The sequence below is a fragment of the Pangasianodon hypophthalmus genome, chromosome 5 (assembly GCF_027358585.1).
Source record: "Pangasianodon hypophthalmus isolate fPanHyp1 chromosome 5, fPanHyp1.pri, whole genome shotgun sequence".
In the NCBI taxonomy this organism is placed as follows: Eukaryota; Metazoa; Chordata; class Actinopteri; order Siluriformes; family Pangasiidae; genus Pangasianodon; species Pangasianodon hypophthalmus.
The window spans coordinates 190,957-215,548 of record NC_069714.1 but is presented as its reverse complement, the minus strand read 5'-3'; the positions used below and the strand labels follow the sequence as shown (position 1 = coordinate 215,548).

The 24,592-nt window shown below is 45.5% G+C and overlaps 9 protein-coding genes across 9 annotated transcripts; all 9 read right to left on the bottom strand.

Moving 5' to 3' along the window:
* Positions 1-1,156: 1,156 nt before the first annotated feature.
* On the bottom strand, positions 1,157-1,618 carry LOC128318352 (histone H3). The gene has a single exon (XM_053234131.1). The coding sequence runs from the start codon at positions 1,606-1,608 to the stop codon at positions 1,198-1,200; it is 411 nt and encodes a 136-aa protein (XP_053090106.1). The 5' UTR covers positions 1,609-1,618; the 3' UTR covers positions 1,157-1,197.
* A 541-nt stretch (positions 1,619-2,159) lies between these two features.
* On the bottom strand, positions 2,160-14,995 carry LOC128318396 (histone H2AX-like). The gene is made up of 3 exons (XM_053234179.1): positions 14,564-14,995; positions 7,136-7,140; positions 2,160-2,575 (listed from the first exon to the last, which is right to left on the bottom strand). Exons 1-3 carry the CDS (start codon positions 14,944-14,946, stop codon positions 2,175-2,177), a joined length of 789 nt encoding a protein of 262 aa, XP_053090154.1. The 5' UTR covers positions 14,947-14,995; the 3' UTR covers positions 2,160-2,174.
* LOC128318324 (histone H1-like) lies at positions 3,078-3,880 on the bottom strand. Its single transcript, XM_053234102.1, has one exon. The coding sequence runs from the start codon at positions 3,863-3,865 to the stop codon at positions 3,140-3,142; it is 726 nt and encodes a 241-aa protein (XP_053090077.1). The 5' UTR covers positions 3,866-3,880; the 3' UTR covers positions 3,078-3,139.
* On the bottom strand, positions 8,376-8,835 carry LOC128318387 (histone H2B-like). Its single transcript, XM_053234168.1, has one exon. The coding sequence runs from the start codon at positions 8,797-8,799 to the stop codon at positions 8,425-8,427; it is 375 nt and encodes a 124-aa protein (XP_053090143.1). The 5' UTR covers positions 8,800-8,835; the 3' UTR covers positions 8,376-8,424.
* Positions 9,369-9,748, bottom strand: LOC128318362 (histone H4). The gene has a single exon (XM_053234141.1). The coding sequence runs from the start codon at positions 9,731-9,733 to the stop codon at positions 9,422-9,424; it is 312 nt and encodes a 103-aa protein (XP_053090116.1). The 5' UTR covers positions 9,734-9,748; the 3' UTR covers positions 9,369-9,421.
* Positions 13,542-14,003, bottom strand: LOC128318353 (histone H3). Its single transcript, XM_053234132.1, has one exon. It carries the CDS (start codon positions 13,991-13,993, stop codon positions 13,583-13,585), a length of 411 nt encoding a protein of 136 aa, XP_053090107.1. The 5' UTR covers positions 13,994-14,003; the 3' UTR covers positions 13,542-13,582.
* Positions 14,996-15,464: 469 nt separating the features above from the next.
* Positions 15,465-16,267, bottom strand: LOC128318327 (histone H1-like). The gene has a single exon (XM_053234105.1). The coding sequence runs from the start codon at positions 16,250-16,252 to the stop codon at positions 15,527-15,529; it is 726 nt and encodes a 241-aa protein (XP_053090080.1). The 5' UTR covers positions 16,253-16,267; the 3' UTR covers positions 15,465-15,526.
* Positions 16,268-20,766: 4,499 nt separating this feature from the next.
* Positions 20,767-21,226, bottom strand: LOC128318385 (histone H2B-like). The gene has a single exon (XM_053234166.1). The coding sequence runs from the start codon at positions 21,188-21,190 to the stop codon at positions 20,816-20,818; it is 375 nt and encodes a 124-aa protein (XP_053090141.1). The 5' UTR covers positions 21,191-21,226; the 3' UTR covers positions 20,767-20,815.
* Positions 21,227-21,768: 542 nt separating this feature from the next.
* Positions 21,769-22,148, bottom strand: LOC128318361 (histone H4). Its single transcript, XM_053234140.1, has one exon. It carries the CDS (start codon positions 22,131-22,133, stop codon positions 21,822-21,824), a length of 312 nt encoding a protein of 103 aa, XP_053090115.1. The 5' UTR covers positions 22,134-22,148; the 3' UTR covers positions 21,769-21,821.
* Positions 22,149-24,592: the final 2,444 nt, after the last annotated feature.

The following is a 24,592-nucleotide window of genomic DNA, read 5'->3' as shown; positions in this document are numbered from 1 at the left end:
TGCAGATGTAGACCTAACCTGCGGCTATAAACAACAGTGGTTAGGGCAAAGTGCACTTCCATCAACTTTTATTCTTTACTCTAGTCTTTCTTCAATATTATTTCTTCGTCTTCCTTTTTTCTCTTTCCTATTATTATTATTATTATTATTATTATTATTATTATAGTAGTATTGGTAGTAGAATCATTCTTATTGTTGCTGTTATTGTTTTTGTCATGTCGTAATATATTTTGTGACACGCAACAAACATAGCATTGACATACATTTCTTGAAGGATCCCCCCCTTTAAACGATTTATTACAAAGACTAACTATGTAGACTTGCTATATTTGCGGCAGCAGTGGTTAGGGCAAAGTACACTTCCTAACCTTGGCCACACGATGGCAGTCAAGATCCATCCACAACAACACAGCGCTGCTCACAACAACCTTTATTTTACTCCTCATCCTTTATTCTTTCTTCTAGCCTTTCTTTATTACTCCTTCTAATTATTATTATTATTATTAGTAGTAGTAGTAGTAGTAGTAGTAGTAGTATTTTTTTTTTCATTTTATTATTACATATTCCATTTTTAAAGCACGTCTCTTCAGGCCTCTCAGCACTTGACATGGAAATGATTTAAAAAAAAAAAAAAAAAAAAAAAAAAAAAAGGTTTAAATAAATGAGCGAATGAATGAATGAATAAATAAAAATAAGATGTTACATTTTGTCCTTGTTAAATACACACCAATATTGTATCTGATTATTTCTAAGCAGAAAAGAAAGACATTATTAGGCGGAATGACGGAGAAACCCTTCTGCTTCTCCCCTTCAAATTAGTGAAGAGGCGCGCGCAGAAACCCCAACATTTAAAGATCGATGAATCCCCGCGGCGTCATAAAGGGAAAAACTGTCAATCAAACCAACAGCATAGTTCTAAGCCTCTGACCTCGGCGCATGACGTCACAAATAAATCTTATGGTTCACTGCTCCCTTTTCACTGTAAGTGTGCCACAGCGTGAGAGCGCGCGCGTATAAGCACATCATGCGTAACATATTTATAATAATTTATATAGTTTATGAAAATATTTACAATGTTTTTTTAAACCACATTACAATTAATTTTTAAACAGCCAAGGGATGAAGACTTGCTCATTTCACTGAGACTGTGAGGTGGCTCTTAGAAGAGCCTTTGTGTAGATTAGACGCGGTCGTCGTTTAAGCGCGCTCTCCGCGAATACGGCGGGCCAGCTGAATATCCTTGGGCATGATGGTCACTCTCTTGGCGTGGATGGCGCACAGGTTGGTGTCCTCGAACAGGCCGACCAGGTACGCCTCGCTCGCCTCCTGCAGGGCCATGACGGCCGAGCTCTGGAAACGCAGATCAGTCTTGAAGTCCTGAGCGATTTCTCTCACCAGGCGCTGGAAGGGCAGCTTGCGGATGAGCAGCTCAGTAGACTTCTGATAACGGCGGATCTCTCTCAGAGCCACGGTGCCCGGCCTGTAACGGTGAGGCTTCTTCACGCCGCCGGTGGCCGGGGCGCTCTTGCGGGCGGCCTTAGTGGCGAGCTGCTTTCTGGGCGCCTTGCCACCGGTAGACTTACGGGCGGTCTGCTTGGTTCTTGCCATGGCGTCGAGCTCTGCACTTCACGGACGAAAAACAGAATACACGGCGCTCGCGAACGCCGGCTTTTTAAGCCCTAACGCTGCCCTGCGCTGATTGGGCGTCTTGGAGGCACTCGTCTGTCATTGGATAGAATGTGTGACGTCATTTGATGACTATTGGCTCGTCTTCCGCCACCGGCACAGTTCGAAACACAAGGCGCCCGCCCCTATTCCACGGGCGCGCAGCGCTTTTGTACTCTGCCATTCACCAGTTACACACAAACCGCCCGCCGTCAAAACATATTCTCATCCCTCACACTGCATTTAGCCAACACGCCTCACTATTGTTATTATTATTATTATTATTATTACTATTACTACTGCTACTACTTGAATATTTTCCAAGTATATAATTATTTATAATATATATAACGCATATATAATTATTAGCAAATTAGTGTGCTCATGTCCTGATTTTAACCGCGTTTGCTTTGTATTAAGAAGATAGGAATAACATTGCACTTTTGGAGCAGAAGTGGGTGGCTCTTAAAAGAGCCTTTGGGTACTGGCAAACGCAGCAGTGGGCGCGTTTACTTGGTCTTGACGGTCTTCTCAGTCTTCTTGGGTAGAAGCACGGCCTGAATGTTAGGCAGCACACCACCCTGAGCGATGGTCACCCCGCCGAGCAGTTTGTTCAGCTCCTCGTCGTTACGCACGGCGAGCTGCAGGTGGCGGGGGATGATACGGGTCTTCTTGTTGTCACGGGCGGCGTTGCCGGCCAACTCCAGGATCTCAGCAGTCAGATACTCCAGCACGGCGGCCAGGTAGACCGGAGCGCCGGCACCGACGCGCTCGGCGTAGTTGCCTTTACGCAGGAGCCTGTGCACACGGCCCACAGGGAACTGCAGCCCAGCTCTGGAGGAACGAGTCTTGGCCTTGGCCCTAGCCTTTCCGCCGGTTTTCCCGCGACCACTCATGGTTATGATCAGACCTGTTCCACGAACGACGCTGAAATAATAAAGACTACGCGCCGAGCCCTCCGTGATATAGCCAACACAGCCGCTCTCTTATTGGCTAAGATCGTTGTGGCAGAAGAACCAATCACAAACGCGCCGTCAAATTCCAGCGTCCGCCCACCATTCTATTCTACGCGACACCCCTCCCACCCCCGTTTGTGACGCCGCCTGTGTGTGTGTGTGTGTGTGTGTGTGTGTGTGTGTGTGTGTGTGTGTGTGTGTGTGTGAGAGAGAGAGAGAGAGAGAGAGAGAGAGAGAGCGCATGAAAACAGACAGAAGGGAAAATAGACATACAAACGCACACACTAACACAATGATATACAACGCTATAGAGAAATGTAAATTCTTACTAGTTTGCCCATATGTTCATGTTCCTCCTACAGCCTCTGTCACCGTTTTGGGAGGAGGAATCCAATCCACTAAAAGCATAATTTTGTGTCATGAGAGGACAGGGAATATCGCTCTTTAAACGAAAATATGGGTGGCTCTTAAAAGAGCCGTTTAAGGATCAAAAACATGAATTAAACACACAAACATGTTTATTTCTTTTTGGGGGCTGCCTTTTTCGCCTTTGCCGCTTTGGGCTTTGCTGTCTTGGGCTTCACAGCCTTTGCCTTCTTGGGGCTCTTGGCTGCCTTTTTAGGGGTCGCCGGCTTCTTCGCCTTCTTGGGGCTCTTGGTGGCTTTCTTGGCGGCGGCGGCGGGCTTCTTCGCCTTCTTAGGAGACTTCTTGGCGGCGGCGGCGGGTTTCTTGGCCGCTACCTTCTTGGGCTTCTTAGCCGCGGCGGGCTTCTTGGCTGCCGCCTTCTTGGGTTTGGGCGCGGCTTTCTTTGCGGGCTTCTTGGCTTCGGTCTGCTTCTTGTTCAGCTTGAAAGAGCCAGACGCGCCGGTCCCTTTGGTCTGCACCAGAGTGCCCTTTGTCACGAGGCTCTTGACGGCGAGCTTGACGCGGGAGTTGTTCTTCTCCACATCGTATCCGCCGGCAGCCAAAGCCTTCTTCAAAGCGGCGAGCGACACGCCGCTCCTCTCCTTGGACGAGGAAACCGCCTTGACGATGAGCTCGCCGACGCTGGGGCCCGCTTTCTTGGTCCTCGAAGCTGCTTTCTTCTTGGGCGCTTTGGCCGGCGCGGCGGCGGGCGCGGGAGCGACTTCTGCCATGTCTGTGTGTGCGGAGCTAAGTAGAATAAAAGAGTCAATCGCTGTGGCGCTGTGTAACACAGGAACCTCCCTCCCCGCGGCCGGGGGGCTGGTCTTAAAAGCAGACATGAGAACGTTGTAGACTCAACCCGGGCGCCGCTGAATGACTGCGCTTCCGCGATGCGCTCGCAACTGTGTTTTCTCATGGCATTTCGCGGCGAAAATCAGACTCGTCAGGCAAGCTCCAAAGCGTTCAAGCACGCGTTTCGCGAGAACGGGCTTTCCCGTTTCTCCCGAGGCCCGCCACGGCCAGGAAGAGAGCACCAATCTCGCGCAGCGGGCACAAAAGTGCACGGCGCGCCTGGCGCTCGAGCCGGCGGGCCGCGCATTTCGTGCGTTGTGCTGTGTAAAAAGAGGGCAAAAAACGGCGTGGCCCTTGCGAGGCCTGCGGGCCGAGATGAAGGAGAGCCGTGTGAGTGCTGCTGCTATGTTTGCACCGGCCGAGTGTGGCGTGCAGTATGTGAACCGAGGCCCCTTTTGGGCCGTGTAAAGCACATGAGTGGAGAGCGAGGGCGAAAGAGGGAGAGAGCGGGCGCGCTCGGAGGGACGAGGCGACTCCCGCAGCGTGACTCCCAGCGTCTTTGTCCTCGTCTGGTCTTCGTCGCTCGGGCTGGCGCCGGCACTCGGGCTGGCGCTCCTCGTGCGCGGCCGCGTCCTCTTGTGGTCCCGGGGCGCCAGGTGCGCCTCGTGGCCGCCTCGATCGGCGCGCACCTCCGCCTCGTTACCTGCGCCTGTCTCCGCCCTAGCCCTAGCCCTAGTTAACCCTAGTGCCGTTTAGCCCGGCTCTGCCCTAACCCTAGTGCCGTTTAGCCCGGCTCTGCCCTAACCCTAGTGCCGTTTAGCCCAACTCTGCCCTAACCCTAGTGCCGTTTAGCCCGGCTCTGCCCTAACCCTAGTGCCGTTTAGCCCGGCTCTGCCCTAACCCTAGTGCCGTTTAGCCCAACTCTGCCCTAACCCTAGTGCCGTTTAGCCCGGCTCTGCTATATCCTTATGTTTATTCAATTCCACACTGCTGTAACTCTAGTCTTATGAACTCGACAGAGCTCTAACCCCATTCGTTGTTATTCAACTATCACCTCGTTTTAATTGATAAATGTAGCCAATGCTGCTATAAATGCATTTTTATTTACTCCACACTTCTATCTTCACACTTCTACATTTTGTATTTCCTCCACAGTGCTTTAAACTTGTGATTGCGATTTACTCAGTATGGCTAGAATCCTATTTTGAAGTATTTCCTGCTGCTATAACATTGATTAGAATTACTCTGTGCGGCTATAAGCCCATTTTGAAGTACTCTGTGCGGCTATAAGCCTATTTTGAAGTACATCGTGCTGCTATAAGCCCATTTTGAAGTACATCGTGCTGCTATAAGCCCATTTTGAAGTACATCGTGCTGCTATAAGCCCATTTTGAAGTACTCTGCGCTGCTATAAGCCCGTTTTGAAGTACATCGTGCTGCTATAGGCCTATTTTGAAGTACTCTGTGCGGCTATAGGCCTATTTTGAAGTACATCGTGCTGCTATAAGCCCATTTTGAAGTACTCTGTGCGGCTATAAGCCCATTTTGAAGTACATCGTGCTGCTATAAGCCCATTTTGAAGTACATCGTGCTGCTATAAGCCCATTTTGAAGTACATCGTGCTGCTATAAGCCCATTTTGAAGTACTCTGCGCTGCTATAAGCCCATTTTGAAGTACATCGTGCTGCTATAGGCCTATTTTGAAGTACTCTGCGCTGCTATAAGCCTATTTTGAAGTACATCGTGCTGCTATAAGCCTATTTTGAAGTACTCTGTGCTGCTATAGGCCTATTTTGAAGTACTCTGCGCTGCTATAAGCCCATTTTGAAGTACTCTGCGCTGCTATAGGCCCATTTTGAAGTACATCGTGCTGCTATAAGCCCGTTTTGAAGTACATCGTGCTGCTATAAGCCCGTTTTGAAGTACTCTGCGCTGCTATAAGCCTATTTTGAAGTACATCGTGCTGCTATAGGCCCATTTTGAAGTACTCTGCGCTGCTATAGGCCTATTTTGAAGTACATCGTGCTGCTATAGGCCCGTTTTGAAGTACTCTGTGCTGCTATAGGCCCATTTTGAAGTACTCTGTGCTGCTATAAGCCCGTTTTGAAGTACTCTGCGCTGCTATAGGCCCATTTTGAAGTACTCTGCGCTGCTATAGGCCCATTTTGAAGTACATCGTGCTGCTATAAGCCTATTTTGAAGTACATCGTGCTGCTATAAGCCCGTTTTGAAGTACTCTGCGCTGCTATAAGCCCATTTTGAAGTACATCGTGCTGCTATAGGCCCATTTTGAAGTACTCTGCGCTGCTATAGGCCCATTTTGAAGTACATCGTGCTGCTATAAGCCCGTTTTGAAGTACTCTGTGCTGCTATAGGCCCATTTTGAAGTACTCTGTGCTGCTATAAGCCCGTTTTGAAGTACTCTGTGCTGCTATAAGCCCGTTTTGAAGTACTCTGTGCTGCTATAAGCCCATTTTGAAGTACTCTGCGCTGCTATAGGCCCATTTTGAAGTACATCGTGCTGCTATAAGCCTATTTTGAAGTACATCGTGCTGCTATAAGCCCGTTTTGAAGTACTCTGCGCTGCTATAAGCCCATTTTGAAGTACATCGTGCTGCTATAGGCCCGTTTTGAAGTACTCTGCGCTGCTATAGGCCTATTTTGAAGTACATCGTGCTGCTATAAGCCCGTTTTGAAGTACTCTGTGCTGCTATAGGCCCATTTTGAAGTACTCTGTGCTGCTATAAGCCCGTTTTGAAGTACTCTGTGCTGCTATAAGCCCGTTTTGAAGTACTCTGTGCGGATATAGGCCTATTTTGAAGTACTCTGTGCTGCTATAGGCCTATTTTGAAGTACATCGTGCTGCTATAAGCCCATTTTGAAGTACTCTGTGCGGCTATAGGCCCATTTTGAAGTACTCTGTGCTGCTATAGGCCTATTTTGAAGTACATCGTGCTGCTATAAGCCCGTTTTGAAGTACTCTGTGCGGCTATAAGCCTATTTTGAAGTACATCGTGCTGCTATAACCCTATTTTGAAGTACTCTGTGCGGCTATAGGCCTATTTTGAAGTACATCCTGCTGCTATAGGCCTATTTTGAAGTACATCCTGCTGCTATAAGCCTGTTTTGAACTACATCGTGCTGCTATAAGCCTATTTTGAAGTACATCGTGCTGCTATAACCATATGTTGAAGTACTCTGCGCTGCTATAAGCCTATTTTGAAGTACTCTGTGCGGCTATAGGCCTATTTTGAAGTACTCTGTGCTGCTGTAGGCCTGTTTTGAAGTACTCTGTGCTGCTATAAGCCTATTTTGACGTACTCTGCGCTGCAATAGGCCTGTTTTGAAGTACTTTGTGGTGCTGTAACATTAATTTATTTACTTCACACTGATAGAACTTTATTTTGAATCACTGTGTGATGCAATAAACGTATTTTGAATTACTTTGTGATGCTATAACCATATTTTGAGTTGCTGTAACCCTGTTTTGAATTACTCTGCACTGCTATAAGCCTATTTTGAAGTACTTCGTGGTGCTGTCATTTGAATTACTTCATGCTGCTATAAAGCCTATTTTGAAGTACTCTGTGGTGCTGTACCAGTAATTTGTATTACTTCATGCTGCTATAAGCCTATTTTGAATTACTTTTTGTTGCTATATCCCTATTTTGAATTATTCCGTGCCACGACGATCTTATTTTGAACTACTCTGTCCCTCTATAACCCTATTTTGAATTACTCGACACAACTATAATCCTATTTTGAGTTACTTTGTGGTAACTCTAACATTAATTTGAATTACTTCATGCTGCTTTAATCCTATTTATAATTACTCTGCACAGCTATAAACATTATTTTGAATAACTCTGTGCCGCTATAATCCTATTCTGAGTTCTTTAGTACCGCAATAACCCTATTTTGAATTATTTCGTGCTGCTATAACCCTATTTTGAAGTACTCTGTGTCACTATGAGCCTATTTGAAAGTACTTTGTGGTACCATATCACTACATTTAATTACTCTGTGCCGCTATAATCCTATTTTGAATTAATTACTCAGTGCAGCTACAACCCTATGTTGAATTACTGTGTGCCTCTATAATACGGTAATTTGAATGACGTTACACTGTTATAGACCTATTTTCAAGTACCTCTTGTTCCTATAAGCCCATTTTCAATTACTTTGTATTGCTATTACCCTATTGGAGTTACTTTGTCCCTCTAGAACCCTATTTTGAATTATTTTGCAGTGCTATAACACTGATTAGAATTACTTCATTCTGCCATAAAATTATTTAGCAACAATTATTATTTAACAACGCGCAATGCTCGAACAATCTAGTTTATATTTACTCACCTGTGCATTTAGCATACTACAAAACTGACACAATGAACAAAACAGTCGCGGGGAAACAGCGCGATAAAAGCCGGCGGGGAACGCGCCCCCCCTCCCCCCGCCACACACACACACACACACACACACACACACACACACACACAGAAAGAGAGAGAGAGACAGAGAGGAAAAGAAGAAAATGCTCTTTATATGAAGGAGTGGGTGGCTCTTAAAAGAGCCGTTGGGTTGATGAAGACGGCGGTAAGGCGCTTTACTTGGAGCTGGTGTACTTGGTGACGGCCTTGGTGCCCTCGGACACGGCGTGCTTGGCCAGCTCGCCGGGAAGCAACAGGCGCACGGCGGTCTGGATCTCCCTGGAGGTGATGGTGGAGCGCTTGTTGTAATGAGCCAGACGAGAGGACTCACCGGCGATACGCTCGAAGATGTCGTTCACGAACGAGTTCATGATGCCCATCGCCTTAGAAGAAATGCCGGTGTCGGGGTGCACCTGCTTCAGGACTTTGTACACGTAGATAGCGTAGCTCTCCTTCCTGGACTTTCTGCGCTTCTTGCCTCCTTTGCCGGCCGTCTTGGTCACGGCTTTCTTGGATCCCTTCTTGGGAGCGGCCTTGGCTGGGTCGGGCATGTTGCTGCTGCTGCTTCTCCTGTAAACTGCGAGAGAATGAATAACGCCCGCCTCGCGGCCGCTCTATTTACAGGCCGACATTGTAATTAGGCACAAGCGAAGAACATTTTTTTATTGGTCAAAATCCCAACCCGCCTCATACAGGGAGCCTCCCACCGCTCCGCCCTCCTCCTCCTCCTCCTCCTCCTCCTCCTCCTCGCTCCCCCCCGCTACGCTTTGTTTCCCTTCCCGCCTTTTTATATTCACAATGTGCACTATAACTAAAGGAAAAAAGTAAAATAAAATAAAAATACACACACACACATACATATATGTATATATTTATCTCTACTACCACCGTCTTCTAACGCGTTTTACACACACACACACACACACACGTACACACTAAATATAAACATTGAAAACTAGATTATTATGATCGTTATGTGTTCATACAGAAATTATCTTCTACTTGTATGCTACGTGTGTACGGCGCTTGACGGCATTTGCTTAAAGGCCCCCTCGCAAAAAAAAAAAAAAAAAAAACCCCACACACACACAGCACGAGAAACAGCTCTTTTTCTGGATGTTTGGGTGGCTCTTAAAAGAGCCGTTGTGTTCGCGTCGTTCGGTGTTGGAGCGTTTAACCGCCGAAGCCGTACAGGGTGCGTCCCTGGCGTTTCAGGGCGTACACCACATCCATGGCGGTGACCGTCTTCCTCTTGGCATGCTCGGTGTAGGTGACGGCGTCGCGGATCACGTTCTCCAGGAACACCTTCAGCACACCGCGAGTCTCTTCGTAGATCAGACCGGAAATACGCTTAACACCGCCACGGCGAGCCAGACGGCGAATAGCCGGCTTGGTGATTCCCTGGATGTTATCGCGAAGAACTTTACGGTGACGCTTGGCGCCTCCTTTGCCGAGCCCCTTTCCGCCCTTGCCTCTGCCAGACATGATGCTGCTCTCTCGAAGTCAAGCTGCTCAATAAAACTCGCCGCGCAGCGCCCACATATTTATCCGCCCTCTACAGGACCTTGTTGAGAACAGGCGAGGAGGCGGGCCTAAGACCAACGGTCACACAATAGAGCACATTCAAAAAGAAACAGAACGCCACAGCTTTCTACCTGCTAGCGTCTTCTTCTTCCTCACCCTCTCTATACACACAAACATTATTATTACTATTATTATTATTAGTAGTAGTTGTTTTTCCAGTAGTAGTAGTAGTAATTGTAGTAGAAGTCTTAATCTGATATGCAAGGCATATATATTAAAAAAAAACAAAACATACAGACAAACACCCGTCAGTGTAAGGAGGTTAGTAAAAGTACTCTGTGTTTGTAAAACATTGACATTCCCTTTACAGACACGAGACGTTCCTTTTGAGCATGCCTGTGGGCTCAAGGCCCGGATTCTAAACTCCTATGTCTGCTATAACGACGGGTCTCGCGTAGCAGCACAGCATCTTATTAGTAGGCCCCTCATTCAGCTGATCACCATCACAGTCTGTGTACACTTTTAATCGAGCCCACATTTTACCACACGAATAGGTCACTCACAAGCGGCACAGAAAGGAATGCAAAGACAACTCTCGGGCCTTACTTTATCAGTTCTCTCAAAGGCAAAATATAATGGACTATCTAAGGTATAATGTCTAAATTAGATACACTTTCTCAAACGCTAACATTCTTAAACTCCACATTCTTAAACTCCAAGTGTCATTCACAAGGAAAGCATACTCGCTTCACCATTCGTGCCAAAGAAACTAATATACAATTCATCAAACACGTGTGTCGACACAAAGCCAGTGTTCTACTGAACACACCGAAGCACTGTCTACTCACAAGCCGTCTCTTTTCTATAAACACAACGCTCACGGTAAAGAGGATTTTGCAGCCCAGCATTTTTGCAATCTGACAACACCGTCCATAACTTATCCACTTACTTTACTCATTTATTAGACGTCTACAATGTTCATCATTTCAGACTGCCGTGTCGATCAGACTGTCATGTAGAAGCGTGTTGATGCACAGAACAACCCCCGTGTTCTCCGTACATCACCATGTATGGGTGCGATGTATGTGACGTGCGTTCATACATTTGATTTATTAAATCATTTCATTATCCGAACCCAGTTATTTACTGCGGATGCAGGCAGTCAAGTTTCGAAATGCGGCCACACGTGGATGAATAAGATCCATCCAGCACAACACACTTCACTAACTACACAAAAAGTCTGTTAGCCTTATAGAATGGAGTAGTATTAATAGGAGCACACATTAGTATTATTACTATTATTATTATCATCAGTATTATTATTATTATTATTATTGTAAGTGGTAGTAGTAGTAGTAGTAGCAGCAGTGTTGTTGTTATCAGAATAATTTTATTTGCCATATGTATTGACATGTATTAGGAATATTTCTTGGTGTTTGGTCACAACACGATACATTCCACACAGTTTACAAGATGCACATCACAGACAACACAACACACAACTACCTTCCCAATCTCCAAATACTGCACCTTAAGCAGAAATCTGTAGAATCAGTTGCCATTTATATTACAGCGGAGGTACAAAGAGCAGCCGAATCCAGTTCAGATGGCATTACACGGAATCACATAACTGTGATATATAATACATAATAGTTGCAATGATATACAGTAATGACAATATTTAATAAATAATCATTATAATAAATACTAAAAGATAATTATTTAATAGCTATTATCAGTAGTAGAGGGAAGAAGCCTTTACTTGTCACATATACATTACTACCACTGAGCTGGGGCCTGAACCCCTGACCTACTGATCAGTAACCCTGAGCCTGACAAACATTCCAAAGGATCCCCCCCCCCCCCCCTTTTTAAATTTATTTATTTATTTATTTATTTATTATTTATATTATTATTACAAATATAGACTTACAACAAGAGGCTATAAACAACAGTGGTTGCGGCAAAGTGCACTTCATAAACTTGGCCACACGAGGGCAGTCAAGATCCATCCACAACAACACACAGCGCTGCACACACCAGCCTTTAGATTTATAATTATTTGATTCATCAACCTTTATTCTTTCTTCTAGTCTTTCTTTCTTATTTCTTCTAATTATTATTATTATTATTAAGAGTAGTAGTAGTAGTAGTACTAGTAGTAGAATTATTATGGTTATTGTAGTTGTTATTGTCATCATGTTTTAATATATTTTGTAACACGCAACAAACATAACATTGGCAAACATTTCTTAAAGGTTTTTTCTCCCTTTATTTATTTATTTATTTATTTCTTTTTTTATTGCAGATGTAGACCTAACCTGCGGCTATAAACAACAGTGGTTAGGGCAACGTGCACTTCCTAAACTTGGCCACACGAGGGCGATTATGAGTAGTAGTAGCAGTAGCAGTTTTAGAAGAAGAAGTACTAGTAGCAGCAGAAGTAGTAGTAGTAGAAGAAGAAGAAGAAGAAGAAGTAGAAGAATTATTATTATTACTGTTGTTGTTTTTGTCATGTTTTAACCTATTTTCTAACACGCAACAAGCATAGCATTGGCAAACATTTCTTAAAGGATTTCCCTCCTTTTTTTAAAAAAAATTTTTTAAACGATTTATTACAGACTTGCTACATTTGCGGCGTTAAACAGCAGTGGTTAGGGCAAAGTGCACTTCCATCAACTTTTATTCTTTACTCTAGTCTTTCTTCAATATTATTTCTTCGTCTTCCTTTTTTCTCTTTCCTATTATTATTATTATTATTATTATTATTATTATTATAGTAGTATTGGTAGTAGAATCATTCTTATTGTTGCTGTTATTGTTTTTGTCATGTCGTAATATATTTTGTGACACGCAACAAACATAGCATTGACATACATTTCTTGAAGGATCCCCCCCTTTAAACGATTTATTACAAAGACTAACTATGTAGACTTGCTATATTTGCGGCAGCAGTGGTTAGGGCAAAGTACACTTCCTAACCTTGGCCACACGATGGCAGTCAAGATCCATCCACAACAACACAGCGCTGCTCACAACAACCTTTATTTTACTCCTCATCCTTTATTCTTTCTTCTAGCCTTTCTTTATTACTCCTTCTAATTATTATTATTATTATTAGTAGTAGTAGTAGTAGTAGTAGTAGTAGTATTTTTTTTTTCATTTTATTATTACATATTCCATTTTTAAAGCACGTCTCTTCAGGCCTCTCAGCACTTGACATGGAAATGATTTAAAAAAAAAAAAAAAAAAAAAAAAAAAAAGGTTTAAATAAATGAGCGAATGAATGAATGAATAAATAAAAATAAGATGTTACATTTTGTCCTTGTTAAATACACACCAATATTGTATCTGATTATTTCTAAGCAGAAAAGAAAGACATTATTAGGCGGAATGACGGAGAAACCCTTCTGCTTCTCCCCTTCAAATTAGTGAAGAGGCGCGCGCAGAAACCCCAACATTTAAAGATCGATGAATCCCCGCGGCGTCATAAAGGGAAAAACTGTCAATCAAACCAACAGCATAGTTCTAAGCCTCTGACCTCGGCGCATGACGTCACAAATAAATCTTATGGTTCACTGCTCCCTTTTCACTGTAAGTGTGCCACAGCGTGAGAGCGCGCGCGTATAAGCACATCATGCGTAACATATTTATAATAATTTATATAGTTTATGAAAATATTTACAATGTTTTTTTAAACCACATTACAATTAATTTTTAAACAGCCAAGGGATGAAGACTTGCTCATTTCACTGAGACTGTGAGGTGGCTCTTAGAAGAGCCTTTGTGTAGATTAGACGCGGTCGTCGTTTAAGCGCGCTCTCCGCGAATACGGCGGGCCAGCTGAATATCCTTGGGCATGATGGTCACTCTCTTGGCGTGGATGGCGCACAGGTTGGTGTCCTCGAACAGGCCGACCAGGTACGCCTCGCTCGCCTCCTGCAGGGCCATGACGGCCGAGCTCTGGAAACGCAGATCAGTCTTGAAGTCCTGAGCGATTTCTCTCACCAGGCGCTGGAAGGGCAGCTTGCGGATGAGCAGCTCAGTAGACTTCTGATAACGGCGGATCTCTCTCAGAGCCACGGTGCCCGGCCTGTAACGGTGAGGCTTCTTCACGCCGCCGGTGGCCGGGGCGCTCTTGCGGGCGGCCTTAGTGGCGAGCTGCTTTCTGGGCGCCTTGCCACCGGTAGACTTACGGGCGGTCTGCTTGGTTCTTGCCATGGCGTCGAGCTCTGCACTTCACGGACGAAAAACAGAATACACGGCGCTCGCGAACGCCGGCTTTTTAAGCCCTAACGCTGCCCTGCGCTGATTGGGCGTCTTGGAGGCACTCGTCTGTCATTGGATAGAATGTGTGACGTCATTTGATGACTATTGGCTCGTCTTCCGCCACCGGCACAGTTCGAAACACAAGGCGCCCGCCCCTATTCCACGGGCGCGCAGCGCTTTTGTACTCTGCCATTCACCAGTTACACACAAACCGCCCGCCGTCAAAACATATTCTCATCCCTCACACTGCATTTAGCCAACACGCCTCACTATTGTTATTATTATTATTATTATTATTACTATTACTACTGCTACTACTTGAATATTTTCCAAGTATATAATTATTTATAATATATATAACGCATATATAATTATTAGCAAATTAGTGTGCTCATGTCCTGATTTTAACCGCGTTTGCTTTGTATTAAGAAGATAGGAATAACATTGCACTTTTGGAGCAGAAGTGGGTGGCTCTTAAAAGAGCCTTTGGGTACTGGCAAACGCAGCAGTGGGCGCGTTTACTTGGTCTTGACGGTCTTCTCAGTCTTCTTGGGTAGAAGCACGGCCTGAATGTTAGGCAGCACACCACCCTGAGCGATGGTCACCCCGCCGAGCAGTTTGTTCAGCTCCTCGTCGTTACGCACGGCGAGCTGCAGGTGGCGGGGGATGATACGGGTCTTCTTGTTGTCACGGGCGGCGTTGCCGGCCAACTCCAGGATCTCAGCAGTCAGATACTCCAGCACGGCGGCCAGGTAGACCGGAGCGCCGGCACCGACGCGCTCGGCGTAGTTGCCTTTACGCAGGAGCCTGTGCACACGGCCCACAGGGAACTGCAGCCCAGCTCTGGAGGAACGAGTCTTGGCCTTGGCCCTAGCCTTTCCGCCGGTTTTCCCGCGACCACTCATGGTTATGATCAGACCTGTTCCACGAACGACGCTGAAATAATAAAGACTACGCGCCGAGCCCTCCGTGATATAGCCAACACAGCCGCTCTCTTATTGGCTAAGATCGTTGTGGCAGAAGAACCAATCACAAACGCGCCGTCAAATTCCAGCGTCCGCCCACCATTCTATTCTACGCGACACCCCTCCCACCCCCGTTTGTGACGCCGCCTGTGTGTGTGTGTGTGTGTGTGTGTGTGTGTGTGTGTGTGTGTGTGTGTGTGTGAGAGAGAGAGAGAGAGAGAGAGAGAGAGAGAGAGAGAGCGCATGAAAACAGACAGAAGGGAAAATAGACATACAAACGCACACACTAACACAATGATATACAACGCTATAGAGAAATGTAAATTCTTACTAGTTTGCCCATATGTTCATGTTCCTCCTACAGCCTCTGTCACCGTTTTGGGAGGAGGAATCCAATCCACTAAAAGCATAATTTTGTGTCATGAGAGGACAGGGAATATCGCTCTTTAAACGAAAATATGGGTGGCTCTTAAAAGAGCCGTTTAAGGATCAAAAACATGAATTAAACACACAAACATGTTTATTTCTTTTTGGGGGCTGCCTTTTTCGCCTTTGCCGCTTTGGGCTTTGCTGTCTTGGGCTTCACAGCCTTTGCCTTCTTGGGGCTCTTGGCTGCCTTTTTAGGGGTCGCCGGCTTCTTCGCCTTCTTGGGGCTCTTGGTGGCTTTCTTGGCGGCGGCGGCGGGCTTCTTCGCCTTCTTAGGAGACTTCTTGGCGGCGGCGGCGGGTTTCTTGGCCGCTACCTTCTTGGGCTTCTTAGCCGCGGCGGGCTTCTTGGCTGCCGCCTTCTTGGGTTTGGGCGCGGCTTTCTTTGCGGGCTTCTTGGCTTCGGTCTGCTTCTTGTTCAGCTTGAAAGAGCCAGACGCGCCGGTCCCTTTGGTCTGCACCAGAGTGCCCTTTGTCACGAGGCTCTTGACGGCGAGCTTGACGCGGGAGTTGTTCTTCTCCACATCGTATCCGCCGGCAGCCAAAGCCTTCTTCAAAGCGGCGAGCGACACGCCGCTCCTCTCCTTGGACGAGGAAACCGCCTTGACGATGAGCTCGCCGACGCTGGGGCCCGCTTTCTTGGTCCTCGAAGCTGCTTTCTTCTTGGGCGCTTTGGCCGGCGCGGCGGCGGGCGCGGGAGCGACTTCTGCCATGTCTGTGTGTGCGGAGCTAAGTAGAATAAAAGAGTCAATCGCTGTGGCGCTGTGTAACACAGGAACCTCCCTCCCCGCGGCCGGGGGGCTGGTCTTAAAAGCAGACATGAGAACGTTGTAGACTCAACCCGGGCGCCGCTGAATGACTGCGCTTCCGCGATGCGCTCGCAACTGTGTTTTCTCATGGCATTTCGCGGCGAAAATCAGACTCGTCAGGCAAGCTCCAAAGCGTTCAAGCACGCGTTTCGCGAGAACGGGCTTTCCCGTTTCTCCCGAGGCCCGCCACGGCCAGGAAGAGAGCACCAATCTCGCGCAGCGGGCACAAAAGTGCACGGCGCGCCTGGCGCTCGAGCCGGCGGGCCGCGCATTTCGTGCGTTGTGCTGTGTAAAAAGAGGGCAAAAAACGGCGTGGCCCTTGCGAGGCCTGCGGGCCGAGATGAAGGAGAGCCGTGTGAGTGCTGCTGCTATGTTTGCACCGGCCGAGTGTGGCGTGCAGTATGTGAACCGAGGCCCCTTTTGGGCCGTGTAAAGCACATGAGTGGAGAGCGAGGGCGAAAGAGGGAGAGAGCGGGCGCGCTCGGAGGGACGAGGCGACTCCCGCAGCGTGACTCCCAGCGTCTTTGTCCTCGTCTGGTCTTCGTCGCTCGGGCTGGCGCCGGCACTCGGGCTGGCGCTCCTCGTGCGCGGCCGCGTCCTCTCTGGCGCTCCTCGTGCGCGGCCGCGTCCTCTTGTGGTCCCGGGGCGCCAGGTGCGCCTCGTGGCCGCCTCGATCGGCGCGCACCTCCGCCTCGTTACCTGCGCCTGTCTCCGCCCTAGCCCTAGCCCTAGTTAACCCTAGTGCCGTTTAGCCCGGCTCTGCCCTAACCCTAGTGCCGTTTAGCCCGGCTCTGCCCTAACCCTAGTGCCGTTTAGCCCAACTCTGCCCTAACCCTAGTGCCGTTTAGCCCGGCTCTGCCCTAACCCTAGTGCCGTTTAGCCCGGCTCTGCCCTAACCCTAGTGCCGTTTAGCCCAACTCTGCCCTAACCCTAGTGCCGTTTAGCCCGGCTCTGCTATATCCTTATGTTTATTCAATTCCACACTGCTGTAACTCTAGTCTTATGAACTCGACAGAGCTCTAACCCCATTCGTTGTTATTCAACTATCACCTCGTTTTAATTGATAAATGTAGCCAATGCTGCTATAAATGCATTTTTATTTACTCCACACTTCTATCTTCACACTTCTACATTTTGTATTTCCTCCACAGTGCTTTAAACTTGTGATTGCGATTTACTCAGTATGGCTAGAATCCTATTTTGAAGTATTTCCTGCTGCTATAACATTGATTAGAATTACTCTGTGCGGCTATAAGCCCATTTTGAAGTACTCTGTGCGGCTATAAGCCTATTTTGAAGTACATCGTGCTGCTATAAGCCCATTTTGAAGTACATCGTGCTGCTATAAGCCCATTTTGAAGTACATCGTGCTGCTATAAGCCCATTTTGAAGTACTCTGCGCTGCTATAAGCCCGTTTTGAAGTACATCGTGCTGCTATAGGCCTATTTTGAAGTACTCTGTGCGGCTATAGGCCTATTTTGAAGTACATCGTGCTGCTATAAGCCCATTTTGAAGTACTCTGTGCGGCTATAAGCCCATTTTGAAGTACATCGTGCTGCTATAAGCCCATTTTGAAGTACATCGTGCTGCTATAAGCCCATTTTGAAGTACATCGTGCTGCTATAAGCCCATTTTGAAGTACTCTGCGCTGCTATAAGCCCGTTTTGAAGTACATCGTGCTGCTATAGGCCTATTTTGAAGTACTCTGCGCTGCTATAAGCCTATTTTGAAGTACATCGTGCTGCTATAAGCCTATTTTGAAGTACTCTGTGCTGCTATAGGCCTATTTTGAAGTACTCTGCGCTGCTATAAGCCCATTTTGAAGTACTCTGCGCTGCTATAGGCCCATTTTGAAGTACATCGTGCTGCTATAAGCCCGTTTTGAAGTACATCGTGCTGCTATAAGCCCGTTTTGAAGTACTCTGCGCTGCTATAAGCCTATTTTGAAGTACATCGTGCTGCTATAGGCCCATTTTGAAGTACTCTGCGCTGCTATAGGCCTATTTTGAAGTACATCGTGCTGCTATAGGCCCGTTTTGAAGTACTCTGTGCTGCTATAGGCCCATTTTGAAGTACTCTGTGCTGCTATAAGCCCGTTTTGAAGTACTCTGCGCTGCTATAGGCCCATTTTGAAGTACTCTGCGCTGCTATAGGCCCATTTTGAAGTACATCGTGCTGCTATAAGCCTATTTTGAAGTACTCTGCGCTGCTATAAGCCCATTTTGAAGTACATCGTGCTGCTATAGGCCCATTTTGAAGTACTCTGCGCTGCTATAGGCCCATTTTGAAGTACATCGTGCTGCTATAAGCCCGTTTTGAAGTACTCTGTGCTGCTATAGGCCCATTTTGAAGTACTCTGTGCTGCTATAAGCCCGTTTTGAAGTACTCTGTGCTGCTATAAGCCCGTTTTGAAGTACTCTGTGCTGCTATAAGCCCATTTTGAAGTACTCTGCGCTGCTATAGGCCCATTTTGAAGTACATCGTGCTGCTATAAGCCTATTTTGAAGTACATCGTGCTGCTATAAGCCCGTTTTGAAGTACTCTGCGCTGCTATAAGCCCATTTTGAAGTACATCGTGCTGCTATAGGCCCGTTTTGAAGTACTCTGCGCTGCTATAGGCCTATTTTGAAGTACATCGTGCTGCTATAAGCCCGTTTTGAAGTACTCTGTGCTGCTATAGGCCCATTTTGAAGTACTCTGTGCTGCTATAAGCCCGTTTTGAAGTACTCTGTGCTGCTATAAGCCCGTTTTGAAGTACTCTGTGCGGATATAGGCCTATTTTGAAGTACTCTGTGCTGCTATAGGCCTATTTTGAAGTACATCGTGCTGCTATAAGCCCATTTTGAAGTACTCTGTGCGGCTATAGGCCCATTTTGAAGTACTCTGTGCTGCTATAGGCCTATTTTGAAGTACATCGTGCTGCTATAAGCCCGTTTTGAAGTACTCTGTGCGGCTATAAGCCTATTTTGAAGTACATCGTGCTGCTATAACCCTATTTTGAAGTACTCTGTGCGGCTATAGGCCTATTTTGAAGTACATCCTGCTGCTATAGGCCTATTTTGAAGTACATCCTGCTGCTATAAGCCTGTTTTGAACTACATCGTGCTGCTATAAGCCTATTTTGAAGTACATCGTGCTGCTATAACCATATGTTGAAGTACTCTGCGCTGCTATAAGCCTATTTTGAAGTACTCTGTGCGGCTATAGGCCTATTTTGAAGTACTCTGTGCTGCTGTAGGCCTGTTTTGAAGTACTCTGTGCTGCTATAAGCCTATTTTGACGTACTCTGCGCTGCAATAGGCCTGTTTTGAAGTACTTTGTGGTGCTGTAACATTAATTTATTTACTTCACACTGATAGAACTTTATTTTGAATCACTGTGTGATGCAATAAACGTATTTTGAATTACTTTGTGATGCTATAACCATATTTTGAGTTGCTGTAACCCTGTTTTGAATTACTCTGCACTGCTATAAGCCTATTTTGAAGTACTTCGTGGTGCTGTCATTTGAATTACTTCATGCTGCTATAAAGCCTATTTTGAAGTACTCTGTGGTGCTGTACCAGTAATTTGTATTACTTCATGCTGCTATAAGCCTATTTTGAATTACTTTTTGTTGCTATATCCCTATTTTGAATTATTCCGTGCCACGACGATCTTATTTTGAACTACTCTGTCCCTCTATAACCCTATTTTGAATTACTCGACACAACTATAATCCTATTTTGAGTTACTTTGTGGTAACTCTAACATTAATTTGAATTACTTCATGCTGCTTTAATCCTATTTATAATTACTCTGCACAGCTATAAACATTATTTTGAATAACTCTGTGCCGCTATAATCCTATTCTGAGTTCTTTAGTACCGCAATAACCCTATTTTGAATTATTTCGTGCTGCTATAACCCTATTTTGAAGTACTCTGTGTCACTATGAGCCTATTTGAAAGTACTTTGTGGTACCATATCACTACATTTAATTACTCTGTGCCGCTATAATCCTATTTTGAATTAATTACTCAGTGCAGCTACAACCCTATGTTGAATTACTGTGTGCCTCTATAATACGGTAATTTGAATGACGTTACACTGTTATAGACCTATTTTCAAGTACCTCTTGTTCCTATAAGCCCATTTTCAATTACTTTGTATTGCTATTACCCTATTGGAGTTACTTTGTCCCTCTAGAACCCTATTTTGAATTATTTTGCAGTGCTATAACACTGATTAGAATTACTTCATTCTGCCATAAAATTATTTAGCAACAATTATTATTTAACAACGCGCAATGCTCGAACAATCTAGTTTATATTTACTCACCTGTGCATTTAGCATACTACAAAACTGACACAATGAACAAAACAGTCGCGGGGAAACAGCGCGATAAAAGCCGGCGGGGAACGCGCCCCCCCTCCCCCCGCCACACACACACACACACACACACACACACACACACACACACACACAGAAAGAGAGAGAGAGACAGAGAGGAAAAGAAGAAAATGCTCTTTATATGAAGGAGTGGGTGGCTCTTAAAAGAGCCGTTGGGTTGATGAAGACGGCGGTAAGGCGCTTTACTTGGAGCTGGTGTACTTGGTGACGGCCTTGGTGCCCTCGGACACGGCGTGCTTGGCCAGCTCGCCGGGAAGCAACAGGCGCACGGCGGTCTGGATCTCCCTGGAGGTGATGGTGGAGCGCTTGTTGTAATGAGCCAGACGAGAGGACTCACCGGCGATACGCTCGAAGATGTCGTTCACGAACGAGTTCATGATGCCCATCGCCTTAGAAGAAATGCCGGTGTCGGGGTGCACCTGCTTCAGGACTTTGTACACGTAGATAGCGTAGCTCTCCTTCCTGGACTTTCTGCGCTTCTTGCCTCCTTTGCCGGCCGTCTTGGTCACGGCTTTCTTGGATCCCTTCTTGGGAGCGGCCTTGGCTGGGTCGGGCATGTTGCTGCTGCTGCTTCTCCTGTAAACTGCGAGAGAATGAATAACGCCCGCCTCGCGGCCGCTCTATTTACAGGCCGACATTGTAATTAGGCACAAGCGAAGAACATTTTTTTATTGGTCAAAATCCCAACCCGCCTCATACAGGGAGCCTCCCACCGCTCCGCCCTCCTCCTCCTCCTCCTCCTCCTCCTCCTCCTCCTCGCTCCCCCCCGCTACGCTTTGTTTCCCTTCCCGCCTTTTTATATTCACAATGTGCACTATAACTAAAGGAAAAAAGTAAAATAAAATAAAAATACACACACACACATACATATATGTATATGTATATATTTATCTCTACTACCACCGTCTTCTAACGCGTTTTACACACACACACACACACACACGTACACACTAAATATAAACATTGAAAACTAGATTATTATGATCGTTATGTGTTCATACAGAAATTATCTTCTACTTGTATGCTACGTGTGTACGGCGCTTGACGCCATTTGCTTAAAGGCCCCCTCGCAAAAAAAAAAAAAAAAAAAACCCCACACACACACAGCACGAGAAACAGCTCTTTTTCTGGATGTTTGGGTGGCTCTTAAAAGAGCCGTTGTGTTCGCGTCGTTCGGTGTTGGAGCGTTTAACCGCCGAAGCCGTACAGGGTGCGTCCCTGGCGTTTCAGGGCGTACACCACATCCATGGCGGTGACCGTCTTCCTCTTGGCATGCTCGGTGTAGGTGACGGCGTCGCGGATCACGTTCTCCAGGAACACCTTCAGCACACCGCGAGTCTCTTCGTAGATCAGACCGGAAATACGCTTAACACCGCCACGGCGAGCCAGACGGCGAATAGCCGGCTTGGTGATTCCCTGGATGTTATCGCGAAGAACTTTACGGTGACGCTTGGCGCCTCCTTTGCCGAGCCCCTTTCCGCCCTTGCCTCTGCCAGACATGATGCTGCTCTCTCGAAGTCAAGCTGCTCAATAAAACTCGCCGCGCAGCGCCCACATATTTATCCGCCCTCTACAGGACCTTGTTGAGAACAGGCGAGGAGGCGGGCCTAAGACCAACGGTCACACAATAGAGCACATTCAAAAAGAAACAGAACGCCACAGCTTTCTACCTGCTAGCGTCTTCTTCTTCCTCACCCTCTCTATACACACAAACATTATTATTACTATTATTATTATTAGTAGTAGTTGTTTTTCCAGTAGTAGTAGTAGTAATTGTAGTAGAAGTCTTAATCTGATATGCAAGGCATATATATTAAAAAAAAACAAAACATACAGACAAACACCCGTCAGTGTAAGGAGGTTAGTAAAAGTACTCTGTGTTTGTAAAACATTGACATTCCCTTTACAGACACGAGACGTTCCTTTTGAGCATGCCTGTGGGCTCAAGGCCCGGATTCTAAACTCCTATGTCTGCTATAACGACGGGTCTCGCGTAGCAGCACAGCATCTTATTAGTAGGCCCCTCATTCAGCTGATCACCATCACAGTCTGTGTACACTTTTAATCGAGCCCACATTTTACCACACGAATAGGTCACTCACAAGCGGCACAGAAAGGAATGCAAAGACAACTCTCGGGCCTTACTTTATCAGTTCTCTCAAAGGCAAAATATAATGGACTATCTAAGGTATAATGTCTAAATTAGATACACTTTCTCAAACGCTAACATTCTTAAACTCCACATTCTTAAACTCCAAGTGTCATTCACAAGGAAAGCATACTCGCTTCACCATTCGTGCCAAAGAAACTAATATACAATTCATCAAACACGTGTGTCGACACAAAGCCAGTGTTCTACTGAACACACCGAAGCACTGTCTACTCACAAGCCGTCTCTTTTCTATAAACACAACGCTCACGGTAAAGAGGATTTTGCAGCCCAGCATTTTTGCAATCTGACAACACCGTCCATAACTTATCCACTTACTTTACTCATTTATTAGACGTCTACAATGTTCATCATTTCAGACTGCCGTGTCGATCAGACTGTCATGTAGAAGCGTGTTGATGCACAGAACAACCCCCGTGTTCTCCGTACATCACCATGTATGGGTGCGATGTATGTGACGTGCGTTCATACATTTGATTTATTAAATCATTTCATTATCCGAACCCAGTTATTTACTGCGGATGCAGGCAGTCAAGTTTCGAAATGCGGCCACACGTGGATGAATAAGATCCATCCAGCACAACACACTTCACTAACTACACAAAAAGTCTGTTAGCCTTATAGAATGGAGTAGTATTAATAGGAGCACACATTAGTATTATTACTATTATTATTATCATCAGTATTATTATTATTATTATTATTGTAAGTGGTAGTAGTAGTAGTAGTAGCAGCAGTGTTGTTGTTATCAGAATAATTTTATTTGCCATATGTATTGACATGTATTAGGAATATTTCTTGGTGTTTGGTCACAACACGATACATTCCACACAGTTTACAAGATGCACATCACAGACAACACAACACACAACTACCTTCCCAATCTCCAAATACTGCACCTTAAGCAGAAATCTGTAGAATCAGTTGCCATTTATATTACAGCGGAGGTACAAAGAGCAGCCGAATCCAGTTCAGATGGCATTACACGGAATCACATAACTGTGATATATAATACATAATAGTTGCAATGATATACAGTAATGACAATATTTAATAAATAATCATTATAATAAATACTAAAAGATAATTATTTAATAGCTATTATCAGTAGTAGAGGGAAGAAGCCTTTACTTGTCACATATACATTACTACCACTGAGCTGGGGCCTGAACCCCTGACCTACTGATCAGTAACCCTGAGCCTGACAAACATTCCAAAGGATCCCCCCCCCCCCCCCTTTTTAAATTTATTTATTTATTTATTTATTTATTATTTATATTATTATTACAAATATAGACTTACAACAAGAGGCTATAAACAACAGTGGTTGCGGCAAAGTGCACTTCATAAACTTGGCCACACGAGGGCAGTCAAGATCCATCCACAACAACACACAGCGCTGCACACACCAGCCTTTAGATTTATAATTATTTGATTCATCAACCTTTATTCTTTCTTCTAGTCTTTCTTTCTTATTTCTTCTAATTATTATTATTATTATTAAGAGTAGTAGTAGTAGTAGTACTAGTAGTAGAATTATTATGGTTATTGTAGTTGTTATTGTCATCATGTTTTAATATATTTTGTAACACGCAACAAACATAACATTGGCAAACATTTCTTAAAGGTTTTTTCTCCCTTTATTTATTTATTTATTTATTTCTTTTTTTATTGCAGATGTAGACCTAACCTGCGGCTATAAACAACAGTGGTTAGGGCAACGTGCACTTCCTAAACTTGGCCACACGAGGGCGATTATGAGTAGTAGTAGCAGTAGCAGTTTTAGAAG